Source organism: Gymnodraco acuticeps, unplaced genomic scaffold, assembly GCF_902827175.1.
Source record: "Gymnodraco acuticeps unplaced genomic scaffold, fGymAcu1.1, whole genome shotgun sequence".
In the NCBI taxonomy this organism is placed as follows: Eukaryota; Metazoa; Chordata; class Actinopteri; order Perciformes; family Bathydraconidae; genus Gymnodraco; species Gymnodraco acuticeps.
In genome coordinates this window covers 2,707,378-2,722,051 of record NW_022989977.1, presented here as the reverse complement: position 1 = coordinate 2,722,051, position 14,674 = coordinate 2,707,378, and the positions used below count along the sequence as shown (strand labels likewise).

The 14,674-nt window shown below is 41.9% G+C and overlaps 2 protein-coding genes across 2 annotated transcripts in view; both read right to left on the bottom strand.

The window, feature by feature from the left end:
• mtmr11 (myotubularin related protein 11) overlaps window positions 1–2,258 on the bottom strand; it is a 41,194-nt gene extending 38,936 nt beyond the window's left edge. The window contains exon 1 of the mRNA XM_034211426.1: window positions 1,770–2,258. Coding sequence (XP_034067317.1) covers window positions 1,770–1,826 — 57 coding nt within the window. The 5' untranslated portion in view covers window positions 1,827–2,258. The remainder of the gene's footprint in view (window positions 1–1,769) is intronic.
• Window positions 2,259–4,116: 1,858 nt separating this feature from the next.
• otud7b (OTU deubiquitinase 7B) overlaps window positions 4,117–14,674 on the bottom strand; it is a 50,169-nt gene continuing 39,611 nt past the window's right edge. The window contains 8 exon segments of the mRNA XM_034211372.1: window positions 4,117–8,197; window positions 8,199–8,839; window positions 8,842–9,490; window positions 10,696–10,774; window positions 12,230–12,347; window positions 13,135–13,290; window positions 13,789–13,916; window positions 14,288–14,394. Of these exon segments, the coding sequence (XP_034067263.1) occupies window positions 7,994–8,197; window positions 8,199–8,839; window positions 8,842–9,490; window positions 10,696–10,774; window positions 12,230–12,347; window positions 13,135–13,290; window positions 13,789–13,916; window positions 14,288–14,394 (2,082 nt within the window). The 3' untranslated portion in view covers window positions 4,117–7,993.

Here is a 14,674-nt window from a genome sequence, read left to right as displayed (position 1 = left end):
GGGATGGGCACAGCCCAGTAAACTGGCACGATGCAGGAATGAGCATTCTTATGTAGCATGCATGTACTGATGATGTTTTTTCATTCATTTTTAAAGCTAAAATGCAAAAACATTTCCTGATTCAAGCTTCAAAATCGTGACAATTGGCTGATTCTCTTTGTCAAACGACATTTCGTAGGCTCAAACCAAGCATGTTGCAGATGTCTCCTTCAGCTTTAGGAAATTGCAATTGGACTTTTTTTGGTATAAAAAATAATTGAATAATCAAGAAAGGCATCCGCAAATGTAACGGTGTTCAAAAAAGGATCATTAATTGCAGCATGATCATAATGTATGGCATCCAAAATGACTCGGATATTAAACCACGATTAAGGAAGAGCAGATGAGTCATTGCAAACTGCAAAAAGCCATCTGGTCCAAATTCAGCCCAGGATTGGATTTGGTTTTCTGAAGCAGTCTCAGCAGCTCCTGGAAGTGAAACCCACAAGAGTGTGTGGGTGGCCTGTGCATATCATCCACACAGCCTACTACTCTGCATTACCATATTTTATGCTCAGCCACATTCTCATACTTGGACACATGGGATTCCATCAGTGGGGCAATGTGATGATGTCTGTGTCTCTTTTGGAGGTAATCAAATTCAAAACTCCTCTACCTCCTTACTGCTGTCTCCATGACGACAGCCAGATGTTTCACAGTGCTCACCCCCCACTCCACATGCAAGCCTCGCCCCAGGGCAGAGAAAAGAGGCATCTGTTACCGATTCCCCCTGCGGCTGCTGGAAATAACCAGCGAGACACAAAAAGCCAGGCAGCACAAAGAGCCAAGAGACTGTTCCCAAAGGAGTGAGAAACTCTGAACACTTCCATACTGTGTGTGCACATGAATCTGTGTTGTCTATCAAACTGCCCCTTCTAACCTCTATCCTCTCAGGTGCTTCAAAACTGGGTCAGTATCTTACTGATCATTCAAAATGCAAGGATTCATCTACTGCATTTCAAAGCAATTCATTATAGCACCATGTGACCTTTCAAAGCCTTCCTAGGCAATTAAAGCAGCTGAGACAGGCTACAACTGTTCAGTGCACAGGGAAGATGATTGTCTGGTGTAAAACAACTTCATCCCAGATGAGGAAAACCCCCTGCTACGAGAAGTGATTAAGATTCACCACCCCTTCACTGGCCTTTAATAAGACATGAAGCCAAAGCCTGCGACATCATGTCCTCTTACAGTTACTATGCATCTCCAGAAAGAAGGAAACAGCAGCCCTATGCAGACTCTAAAACAGGACTGCAGGTTTTAAAATACAGCCAGCTGCAGACTAACTGAATGTACATAGCTCTGCAAGATGAATGATGGCCGGTGTTTCCTGCTTCCTGTCCTATGGTGGTGGTGATCAGTTATAGTATTGACAAAGCAAAATTGAGTGTTGTGAAATAAATGTATCAAATTTAAACTGGAAAATCAAACTGAAAATGAAATTGAATTTCTCTTCATATTAGAGCTTTTACTAAAGTGGCAAGTCCCAAAAGAGAATATTAAAACATGATGTGCAAAAATGATGGGTTCAAAGGCTCTTCAACTGAATCCAAACCAGACATGTTCATGAACAAAAACTTAAAATTGACATCTGCTTTGAATCAGACAAACAAAAGAAAAAGCAGGACAGGGATTCCCAAATATACCTCAGCGTATGTGACAGTATATTTTAAGTATGTGTTAATGCTAGTGCTGGTAAAAGTCAGTTATTTCACTAAACGTTGCCTTACCTTGATATCTGGGAGCATTTGCCTCACTTTGAAGGTGGTTTTGGATCCTGTCAACATTATTAAGGCAGATCAACTCGACTTAATAATAAGAAAAAATACGAGCGAAATAAAACCGACTGAAGTAAAAACAAAATGAAAACAGCTGAGTGATATCTGAAGCTACGGTGTTAGTTAGTGCTCTGCTACTTCCATGTTTAGCCCAGAGAAGCGGTCAGAAGGAGAAGAAAGGGTCCGGAGTCCAGTAACGCTTAGCCTGTATCATCGGCTGCTAAAACCGAGGTGCTCAGTGTGGAGAGGCAAACTATTTTCGCTCTTTTCATTTCTATTCGCACTGACAGCATCCGTGTCCCGAGAGCACACCCTGCAGAAAACCCTCCACCAGTCACCGGACTGGTGTTAGTCACTAAAGGGCAGATGTGTTCACCGTTAATGCCGCTTTCCTACCCATTGGGCTCTGTTTGTTTATCCATTCGCCATAGTGAAACACTGAGCTGGAAGAAAAAAAAAGCCAAGTGCAGCGGTGGAGCTTCTTAAAGGGCCAGTACGTCAGGGAGACGAAAAGAAAGTATGATCTGGAGCCAAAACTGTGGAGGCCAATTTCGGGCAAGAAAAACCTTCTGTAAATCATTATTAATCCCAGAAACTAACAGAAAATTAGTTATTATCTTAAAAGTATTTATTTTTAGAATGTTAACACATCGGTTGTAAAATAACACCAATGTACAATAATGTTACAACAAAACAAGTCTATGACACCACTGTTGTACAACAACACTTGTGTGCAATATGTTCTGCTATTCTTTTAGTTTATGACTACTACTGGCTGCTACTCCTAGTTAGTCCACCCATTACTGTAACCCTTAATTTATTTTATAAATAATGCTGGAACACTAGGGTCCTTCTACGTCTTGTACCTTCTTAATAAGTAAAGTAACGTTTGACTAAATAAATAAAGACGGGTGAAAAGAGCAATATTTCTCTCTTGTGAAGTAGATGTATAATTTAGGAATTCAATGTACTTTCTTGGGACCATTGCCTTTATAGAGCTCTACAGGTATTCAATTTGTACAATTAGTATTTCAAGTTAGACTCCCTAAACTCAAACTGTCCAAGCTTGTGTCCCTAATTTGTGCTTTGTTTTACCATTGCTTCTCATATATGTATTTTGTTTACACGCGTGACAACAATGTCAAGTAGTTCTCATATCAATTATACTTTGTTATCTAATGTGAAAATTCAAGAGAACACATTTTTTTATGAATCACTCTTGAACTTCTAAGCTTGCAAAAAACCTGTAAAAGTATCCTGCACTGTATATTTATATTTACTTAAAGCCCTCTTCTTCTCCAGCACTACCTTGTTCTTGTGGCTGATCCGTGTAGGGACGGGATCCTTCCCTCTCTCATCCAAAACTGTGGAAAAATACACCAATAACTATTCCAGACAAATACAGGGGGCCAATTCAGAAGAAATTACTTTCCAGAGAGAATGGGAAAAATGTAATAATCCTGCGAAACAGTCTGCCCTTCTGAACAGGTGGAGAGACGGCGTCCTTGTGAACTATAATAGAGAGATGTCTGGATTTTTTACCACATGGGAAACTGTTCAATATTACATAAGGGTCTCCGATTTCTCTAATACATAAAACAGTCCCAGACACAGGACCTTGCATCATCTGAGCTAGAGTTATCGACAATGTACAATGTAACAAGGCTAGTTTCATACAGCATGACACAGATAACAATAAATACTCAGTAACACCTGTAAGTTTTAACAATAAAATAAATGTCTGATCTCTGTTGGTTTCTATTCTGTTGTCTCTGGAGCCCCTGGAACCCTTGAGTTTTCTGTTATTATTGTCTAGTAAGACGAGTCTCACACCACTACCCACACATCTTAAACAATCTTGCTTAAATAATTGGTTTTAGACATAAATCAATGTAAAATGTGACTTCTTCAAATCGCTTGTTTTGTCTGACAAACACTCCAACATACAAAGATATTCAGTTTCCTATCAGATAACACAAAACAATGCAGCAAATCTTCACAATTGAGAGCCTGAAATGCTTGCCCGTTTTAGCTTGACTGAATATTTAATTGATTTATTAGTCAACTATCAATTTATATTGTAGATAAATGTTGATTATTTTCTGTCATATGACAATTTGTTCAGTCTCTAATTCCAAGATTGTTTAGCCTAGTGCTAAGACTTTATGTATGACAAACGGTTTAATAATGTTGTTTCCTCTTTATATCATTACCACTTACTTACCAATCATATTTTATGTTAGAATTGAATCCCATAAGTTAGTTTTTATAATTTACGAAGAAAAGAGCGGAGGCAAAGCATTTTTGAAATACAATGAGAATTTATTCAAACGGTGCAAAAAAAATGAATAATTAAAATAATAATAATAACCTAACATAAAATCTGATGTTCTTTCTATCCAGATTGCACTGTCACACAGCCTTAGGGCTCTCCTCTTAAAAAACATCAAAACAATACAAAATAAAAACAGATCAAAATACCAGGACAACTGAAAGTTAAAATAATGCACAAATTTGGTAAAATGGATTTCCATTTACATGCAACAGTTCCAGTCCCATGCAACTCGAAGTATTCCATGTTAATGTCACTGATGATGGATATTCTGTTCACACAGAAAATACAGTGTTGTACAATATATAAAAATATATCCGGTCAGTTGTGTTGCAAAACTAATTCTGAGCCATTTATATTCTGGTTGGGAGCAAACGAGCCGGGTCAACAAGAACGCTGCTGTCATGTTTTAGCATAGCACGAATTGGTGGCTGTAGAAAAAAAGTAAACAAATGTACAAATCAAAAAAGCAACAAACAAATAAAAGCCAGACTGCTAGACAATTAGCCACGTGAGAAAGAACATCCTAAAGTGTCGCAACTAAACATTCTACAAGGAAACCTATAAAAAAATCTCACTATAAATATATATTCTCAAATGTTGTTTTGTTAGGTCTGCATTGAGGAAATTAGTTTGCAATGAAAAAGCCTCGATAGATCAAGAGGCTCTTCTTTAAGTCGCCTTCGACAGCCAAAATGTCACTTTCTGTCAAACACCAAATGCAGGCTCTAACAAGCTTATCATCCATACCTGTTTCAGTATCCAACAATATACATTCTTACCCTTTTAAAAACACTGTAAAACTTTGGGCTTACAAAAATAACTTGGAACATATTTATACAACCTCTCATTGTTTTTCTTAAATACAAAAAAGTGTTTGTAGCCTGTCGAGTCTGATGTCTTACATGTTTCTGAGGCATCTGTTTCATTGCAAAAAATAAAAATGGTTTTGTAAGCTCACTATTACTTTGGAGGGAGGGAAAAAGAGTATGCACACTGAGACATTTTTAAAAACAGGCATCACCTGAACACTTGATGGGTCTGAATTAAAAATGCTAGTGCACGGACACATGTCAACACACAAACACATCAAATGCACATGTTTTTTTGGGGGAATAGCATTTTTTAAGCGTTTTATTGTCATGAAAACTCAAGTGTTTCTTTTAATGCACAGCAAAAAAACTCCCTTCTTCTTTGAACAGTTTTAGCAACATAGAACAAATTGTAATATAGTGTTACAGAGTGTTAAATGAACACTACTGAAAATGTTTTCTAGTATTTTGGTTATGTTTGTTTATAGTTTAGGTAGCTAGAGTAAGCTACAAAACACTAAGTAAAGAGGAAAACAAAACAAGAGTGCCCTCAGCTGGGCAAGGCAGTGAATTGCATACTAAATTGTGCTTTTCTAGACTTGATGCCAAAGAACAGATTCAATCAACAAGAGTCTGAAAACTGCCTGAAAAGAAAGTCCTCACCATGGCTTTAATAGGGGAATAATCACAAGAATTAAAGTAGTCATTTTGACATTATTACAACTAAAACAGCCTTCAATGTGTAAGTAATAAGGAAGACAAAACATCAGCCGGTATCGACTAGTTGATATGCCTAACTGAAAAAGATAATGGCATTATCTCAAAAGCTAGAACACGTTTAAAAAAAAAAAACAATTTTTTTTTTTGGGCAGTAGTAGTAAAGACTGCAGGCAAAAAGCAAGCAGTGGATACTCAATGTTTGTGTTGCACAACGTACAAACAGGATCGATGCCACGAGGCCAAATGCTGAAAAAGGCAACTAGGAAACTGAGTTAGAAGGTGACGCTGGCACCAAAATGCTGTAGCTCTATAGTAACTGAATCCGAAACCCTCCTGGCCTGCGCCCCTGAATCCCCGTGAACAGAGGTGGCAGTGTCTGCAGAGATGGACGAAAGGTCAAACAGTCGGGCCACTTCAAAAACAGTAAAAAGTTTTGTATCTATGGACATCAGGAAAGTGCTTGAATTTGTGCAAAAAGACAATACGCGACTGGATTTGGCGGGACGAATGCCAGAAATGAAGAAACTGCCTTCAGTAGAACGTCAGAATTTGCAGTGCGGTGACCAAAACCAATCAGCGTTAAGATGTCCTATTAGAACGGACAGCATGAATGTATGACCTTTTGTGTGATCAGGAAATAGAAACGTGTTTCACATTTCTCAAACACCAGAGCACTGGCATTTCAAAAGCTGAAATGCCAGTGCTCATAACTTATTACCATAATGTGTCAATACAATGTGCATGTTATTGGGTATCAACATCCAACAATAGTACATGAGTACCTTTGCGTCATGCAAACAGAAACCAGAGACAATTGTCACAACTGCAGACATTTTCACGGCTTCGGAGCAAGGTCATGTCACTTGCTTAAGAAGGTTCATTTGCTTGAAATCCAAAAATGTGTTTCATTTCAATATTTTAACTTTTTAACGGCAGGGCTGGGCAATATAAAGAAAATATAATTTTCTGTATTATCTCCTTCTCGGGGGTTGACTGTGCCCGGTTACAATTTCCAAATTCCAAGACGATATCTATTTTTATATCACGATATCGATATAATATCCATATACTCCCCAGCCCCATTAGCGGCATGTGACGGTTATCTTCAAAACTATTGTGCTGAATGTGACATTTTGACTTTTGTAGTGTTTTTGTAGACTTTTTGTGGGTGTATTATTGCATGCCTGTGCTGGCAACAATAAGCAAATACCTCAACGGCAGCTATTGCCACAGAATGAGGAAGACCCAAGGCAGAAAGAGATACATTGTAACAAACTTATGAAATACTCTGGATCAGGCTCTGGGAACAGTATCTTACGCTGTGCTATGTTGATGTCGTCTACCTTCAACCATGCCTAGTTAATATTGTAACCAATTGCATCGAACCTTCAATCAGTTTTTAACCTAATTTAAAGTTATATGTATAGTGTTTTGCCAAAAGGTTGACAGTGGGAGAGCAAGTGTCTTTAATGCATGGACATTCCTGTGTTTGCATTCTGAAACATTAGCACCACAGCAGCCCACAGAGCGCTTCATCATTAGCATTGCACGGTACTTAAAATGTGCATTATGCAAATGGTGATTGACGAAAAAGCAAATCGACAAGGATTCATTCTGCTGTTTCCCGAGGTACATATGACGCAAGCATCCAGTAACAGTAGTGTAAATCGGTATAACACTGAAATCATCACAGACAGATGTGACTTCAAAATGCTCAAACATCCCTTAATTAACCAATTCAAACATTATTACATATCACAAAATGGAGAGGAGATACTCGTGCCTTTTCTGTTTGTGCTTGCATCTCTGTGTGTATAGTAGTGTGAGTCTGACTTAGTGTGTGCATGAACTGTATCTGTGTGTTGAGTGTTATGTACGGTGCCTGCCATATACATTCTCTCCACTAGGAGGAGACAGTAGCAAGGCGTTAAACTGATAAAGGAGGAGAGCCTGCAGCTCACACACATACACACAAACAAACACACACATACGCACACACACATTCGCACACACACAACGCCTGCATAAGAGCCACAGCAAAATGTAACAGAAGTGCAGTTAATGTATTCTACGGTCTAACATGTGACCCCAGCAGCCAGAATCCACCCTGTTTATTCTGAAGTCGTGCCGACTGTATGCCACTTTCTGAGGGCGTCTATTCCAACAGGAAGTGACATAGCTATAAAAAAAGGAGGGAGCTGGTTGTGCCTTTCTCTTGTCCACTCAGAGGCCGATCCGCCCCAGCCATTATTTCTTCTTTTAATTTAAACTGAAAAGGCCACTCATCAAATTCAAGCCATAGCAACGGCCCGTCAGAACCTGTGGATGGCAGCTTCGGGCTCCCTCTTCTTCAGCTCCTCCCTGTAGCAGTAGGAGCAGTAGTTGCCCGTCTCGGGGTGTCCGTAGTAGGTGCAGCTGGCTGTCCGGCAGCGGCTGGACTGCAGGCCGGCCAGACCCCCGGCGCTGCCCAGGGAGTAGTGTCTGACGGGGGGTTGCCCACCCCGTGAGTCTAAGTTTGGAGCGCATGTCCCGGAAGCCGTTGGTGTAACTCCCCCCAGCGGGCTCAGACCCGGGGTAATCCGGTGGATCAAACTCAGGGGGATACGAGGGTGCGAGGCGGGAGGGACTCAGGGAGGCGGGGCCTTGAGAGTTATTGAACTGGGGATGGGAGGGGGCCTGTGTTGCAGGACAGTGCCGGGGGAGGGTGGCGTAAGAGGGTAGGCCAGGATAGGAGGTTGCAGGGGAGCCACCAGCTAGTTGGCGCCTAGCGTCCATGTAGTCGTGCATATGAAGGTGCTGGGTGAGGGGCGCTGCGGCAGGGGGCTGATCTATGAAGGAGGGCCGGGGGATGGGCACAACACCAGAGTACATAGAGGAGGTCAAAGGAGAGGCTTTGAGAGCGTTAAAGGTCGGTGACGAGTTCTCCGACAGCTCCTCTTTGCCCTCATAAGGCCGGTACGTTAGATCTGTTCCGACAACCGTCTCCTTCTTAGGGGGCTGGACGCCATTGGTGACGCCCTTCCTCTCTGTGTCACGCCGCTGTTGTTCTTGCTCGGCCCGAAAGCGCTCCTCTGCATCTGCAAGGTACCGCTGGATCATCTCCTCCTGGAAGGGCTGCCGGTTGCTGGTCGTGAGGAGGCTGGCGAAGATGAGTTCTCCTCGCCCTGCATGGCGGCCCGCAGGATGCCCAGGCTGACCTTGACATCAGCGCTGTATTTGTACTGTTCGCCCTCAGTACTGCTCCCTCCGCTGCTGCTCATACTGCTTCCTGTTCCGTTGAGACGCTCGCTACCTGAGGAGGGGGAGCCTTTCCCAGAATCCTCTGAGACATGGGCTGAAGGCGAGCTATCCTTGCTGCCCTTCCTCCCCCTAAACGAGCCCTTCTTCTTCTCCACAGCGTCCTGCTTGGCGCCTCCAGCTCCGGCGTTCTTTCCCGTCATCAGACCGCCCACGTTCTTTTTTAACTTGCTGCCCAGGCTTTTTCCAAAACTGCCAAGCTTATTGGCCACAGAGTCTGCCCTTTTCTTGTCTTTGTCTTTGTCCTTGTCCTTGTCTTTGTCCTTCTTGGATTTGTCCTTCGCCACTGTTCCTGTCCCAGCCGATCCACTGCTGGAGGAACTTGATGAGGAAGAGGAGCTGTTCTTGGCCAAGGTCCCTCCTCCATTGACCGTTGATGCTGTGGTTGTGTCACCGTTGCCGTTGGAGCTGCTGCTGACTGACTCCTTGTCTGACTCTCCTGAGTCCGGAGGCGTTCGGGCGTCCTCACCTGCTGATGCTGTGGGAGACTCGGGCTGGGCCAGAGGGGCTTGCTGCAAGTAAACAAAGCAGAAAATACAAGCTAGTGAGAAATACTGCATCAAAATGTACATCAGGCCATAATCTGCTGACCAAATCTCAATGGTTAAAATATGTGTATAACAAATCCCCCCCAAAAACCTCTAGCAGTACAGGCACAAGCCCGAAAAAACGATGTGAAAACAATGATTCATAGACCTATTTGTTTGCAAAGGACTCAGTTTCCAAATGTCTTTCCATATCTACAAACATGCTAAGGAAGCTCTAAAATAAACACTGCTGCATTTGGAAAAGGCATGACCTACATGATGACGCACTGCTCTGAAACACGAAGCAGTTACAGAACCTTCCAGCAACAATGGCCACCACACAGCTATCCTCTGGTAGCATTTCCAATCAGAACAATCCTCTTAAATTATAGTTTATTACAGGCTCGCTGCAGCTTAACCATGAAACTGCTATTAACGTGTTCTTTCAAGCATGTGGCCCACAAGAGGAGCTTTGTCACGGCGTCTCATGGCATGACTTAATGACCTGAATGGCTCAGTGTACTTTGTTTTCACAAACGCTGTGAACAGCAGTCAGGGGACAGCTGGTCTGGTGGAAAAGGAAATATATTGCCTCTTGTTTATAATGAGTGTGGGAAATGAACACTAACCACAAGCGGCTACCAGCAGCTTTGGCGTCTGTTTGATAATGACATTACGAGTTGTGGTTTCCTTTTACTTTCAAAACTCAATTTGGATGGTAAGATACTGAATTAGTCTGGAATCCTCCACCAGCCTTCATGGGTAGTTCAAATATAATTCACTTGTCTTTATTATCTCTGATTTATCTGGACTGCCATGGCAAAATAAGTTTAAGCAAAACAAGTTTGTCCAATTAAAGTTGTGGTAACATCTGATGGCTGAGGCAGTTTTATAAGCCTCCATGCTGTAGAGGAGTTAACATGACTCAGGATGGATGTGGTGATTGTTGCCACTCAATATCTCAGAGGGATTGCTAAGCTATGATCTAATAGTTGGACGTGTGCGCTCTCCAATGACGACAAAGTTGAAATACCATTTATTTTCAACCAAAAACCTGCGTGTTTGCCCATAACAGCCCCAAATCACTCACACCTGTAGGTCACTTTAATACCCCGTTGCACCATTACGCCATCCAGTGTTCAAAATAATAACAAAACCATATTATTGGATGTGTGGCCTCTCATGTTTACCTCACAAGGAAGGGGCAGCCAGGTGACCGTCATGTACGTGTGCAACATCTGGAGCTTGGCCTCCAAAGAAAGAGCCACACTGGGAGAAAGAGGGTGAGAAAAACAAAACAGTGAGAGGAAACCCGCTTTCTCTTCAAGAGCTCAAGTGTTGTCACTATGGAAATGTAATTATGTTGATGTTTAGGAAGTAAATTATGCCCTTATATTATGTTCTTTCTGTCTGACAGAACATGAATATGCAGCAAGCAATAGAAACATCAACATGACTTACAAGACATCAATGCAGCTTTACTATTAAAATATCATACTGTGAATGTACGCAGAGAAGCTTACTCCATTAAAAATAAATAAAACCAATCCTTCTAATACAAATGTGATTGTATAGAAGTAGGTAATTCCAGTTATTCCATAAAATGTGCTGGTGTTCATATGTGTCCACCGGGGGTCACAGTGTCCTAAAAAGATTAGCAGGCCCTACGCTGGATACGGTATAGATTCAAAGCTTGCATACAGGTTACGTGACACAACGCTGTTCAGAACAGAAGGCTACTGTTCATGGTGAAAAACGTTTTTACCAACAAAAAAAAATGGAGAAAAGTGGACAGAAGAGTGGTCGTGTTTTCCAAGACAAAAGTACTAGTTCCTATTTCTTAGCAGAGTTCAAATCGAAGCCAGTGTGCTTGGTGTGTGCACATCCCCTTTTTAGCGCTCAATGAACATAATATTTAGTCATGTACCGGAGTCAACACAGTAACTGAGAACAGAGGAGAAGATAAGAGTAAACAGTTGGCCGGTTTGAGAACACAGCAGTCAGGTGTGTCGAGAGATCAGCTACCAACTCAGGCTGTTCATAATCTGTTTGGTAAGTGGTTGTTCATTAAATGTAAACCTTCAGATGTAGTTCTTTACACTATAAGAAGGGAACGATTTCAAGGTGTGGTTATTTAAAGGTCATTATGTAATGGTGTTACTGGGCTGGCCTACTTGAGATCATATTATGCTATACAGAGTGTGGCACATTATCTCAAATTGAGTTTGACAGCCCTGTTGAAGATTGTCTTTTTGTAGACCAGTAATAAAAACTCATTGATTTGCGTGCTGCTGCTTACCAACAACTGTTAAAGTGGCTCTGAATGCTACGGTTAATAGCACTTAAGGCATCTTGCTGTTGTGCATCATGCCCTGCACTAGCCAATGACCTTTTACAAACAATATAAACAGACACTTTTATAGTGTCATCTCTGTCCGCCATCCGGTCTGAGTAAGACATCCACAGTCATCCGTGACGTAAATACGACGGATGGTTATTTTTACCGAGCTGCTATTTTTGCGCTCCATTCATAGAAGGTATTTAGAGCTAATCTAATTGTCACTGGCACCAAGTGTCTCTAATCCGAAGTCAGGGGTCAATCCCTACACACTGACACTCTGTGCTGAAGGGACAGCTGTCACTAAAGACGTACACATTTGTGATTCTTAAGAGCACGTCTGACAAATTCCTTGGTAAATATGTAAGATGTTTTGGAGAACATACCTTGCCAGCATCACGTTGTCTGTGTCATCCTTGCCCCACTCCCAATCTTTCCCAGGATCCACAGCGAAGTGCAGAGGCAGCATTTTGTGCTCCGAGTCAGTGAGAGGGATCACAACTGCTGATAGAGAGGGGGGGGGAAGTATTCTTAGCAAAACAGATAAAACGTTTAAATCCAGCACTGCCATGTCTGCAGACAGAAATACTTCTGAGAGCAATCAATTCGTTCACTTTCTGTTTGAACATTCAGTCTGGAATGTCTGACCAATGTTGCCTTTGGATGGTCCAAGGTGATATTTTTAGACTGGTAAACAATACAACGTCTGGGCTATGTCCTGAAATTGAAGGATAAAGTTCATCTGTGCACCACACTTATTCAGTGCTCTCCAAAATCGAACTCTTGTAGGGTGAGAGGAAAAGAAAATAGCATTATATTAGCATTAGCTGCATTAGCAAAAGAAAATAGACTGACAGTTATTCAAAGCATATTGCATCCAAATCAAAGTAGTACTTTAACTACAAATCTGTGACTTAGGTGGTGGAACTGGCATCTAAATATTCTTAAACCTTAACTCAAGGAGGTGGTCATTTGCTTGCGTGGTGTGTGGTGTGTGGTGTGTGTGTGGATATACTCAAAAGTAAAATGGCCATTAGTCACCATTCTTAAATAAACTACTAAAGAAAAAAAGAATGACTCATCAAGCAAAGGCAACAAGCTGTAAAGTGGGTGCTAGTACCGTCAGAAAACTGTAAACCCCTACACATATATACAGATGAAAATAACTGAAGTACTTTTATTGATGTTAAATTGTATCTCTGTAATCTCTCTGTGATGAATTTCAACTGCTTCCTACGAGGCAGTATGAAAAGCGAACACATGGATGATAATCAAGATGAACGATGCTGACCTTTACTTTGATCTTTGGAGCCGTCCCTCTGCTCCATGGAGACGAGGGCAGAGAAATGCGCCTGGTCGTATGCCAGGACGAGGGGCGAGCGGTGGCACTTGGCAGCTGGCACCTCCAGCGGTAGGTAGATGCCTCCAAACGGGATGGGGGCAAAGGCTAGGGAAGACAAACAAGGACATTAAACAGCAGAAAAGAGCGACCGCAAGACTGTTTGAGCTAAAAATAATAATGAGTTTTCACCTCTATCAATACATTAAATCACTATTTCACTAGTTGGAGGTTTAGTTATATCTGATTCCAATTGTCACCTCATTATGAGAGCTGCATTAATGTTATAACAAGACTGTTGTCACCTCTAGTATCATAAAATAATTAATGTGTCTCAACAGTGCAAAGGGAATTAACAGACTATTAACTAATAAAGCTGTTACCTCAGCTCCAGTTGGATTTTTATAGGATATTATTGTATTTTATTTGACTGAAATGGGTCGTATAATATCTGGCATTAGTTCGTATTGTTTGTTTGTTTTCCCATGCTTCAGATACCGGATGGATTGTGCTTTTCTTATTAGGATAACTCAGGCAAATAGTAGGAAACTGATAAATATTCCTAGTGATTTTCTGCCAATTTTAGTGTAAATTCTGCATATTTACCCTCTCCTCCAGAGTCTCTCAGCATGGTGTCAGCCACCACCACTATGGGTCGTCTGAGGACGTGGGCCAGGACGAAGACGTGAAACTCCTCCAAACTCTCGTACACCGGTTCATCTGAGGAATCCGCCCTGAGGACAACAACAACATGGCATTAGGTCAACAGAACCACCATGTGTTCTACTGTTGCAAACCAACAAATATTTGGATGGATTGGTTTTCCTTGACTAATACAAAAAAAATGAATTGTTGACTTTTTGTTGTGCCACATTCATAAACATATGAAAGTGAAACCGCATTAAGAGTTTCAACTGTGGAGCCCGGACAGTGTATCTAACCCTTTGAACTTATATTGTTACAATAAATAGCAGATTGACTAAAAATGAGGGGCAGTCACTCAGTTCAGAGTGTGAGCGCAGTTGTTTGTTCATGAATAAAAACATGAGTGTGACTAAGTGTGTGTCAGGTTAACAGGCCCTGCATTGTCTGAGCCAGGCCTCACCCGTTGGTGCCGTTGGTGCTGTAGTGTATTCTCGGCTCACTGGAGGCCAGCTTCAACAGTTCATTCCACTCTTTCTGCCACTCCTCCTCCGTGTACACCAGACCAGACTGAGGAGAAAGGAAGGAAGGACACACACACACACACACACACACACACACACACACACACACACACACACACACACACACACACACACACACACACACACACACACACACACACACACACACACACACACACACACACACACACACACACACACACACACACACACACACACACACACACACACACACACACACACACACACACACACACACACACACACACACACACACACACACACACACACACACACACACACACACACACACACACACACATTTA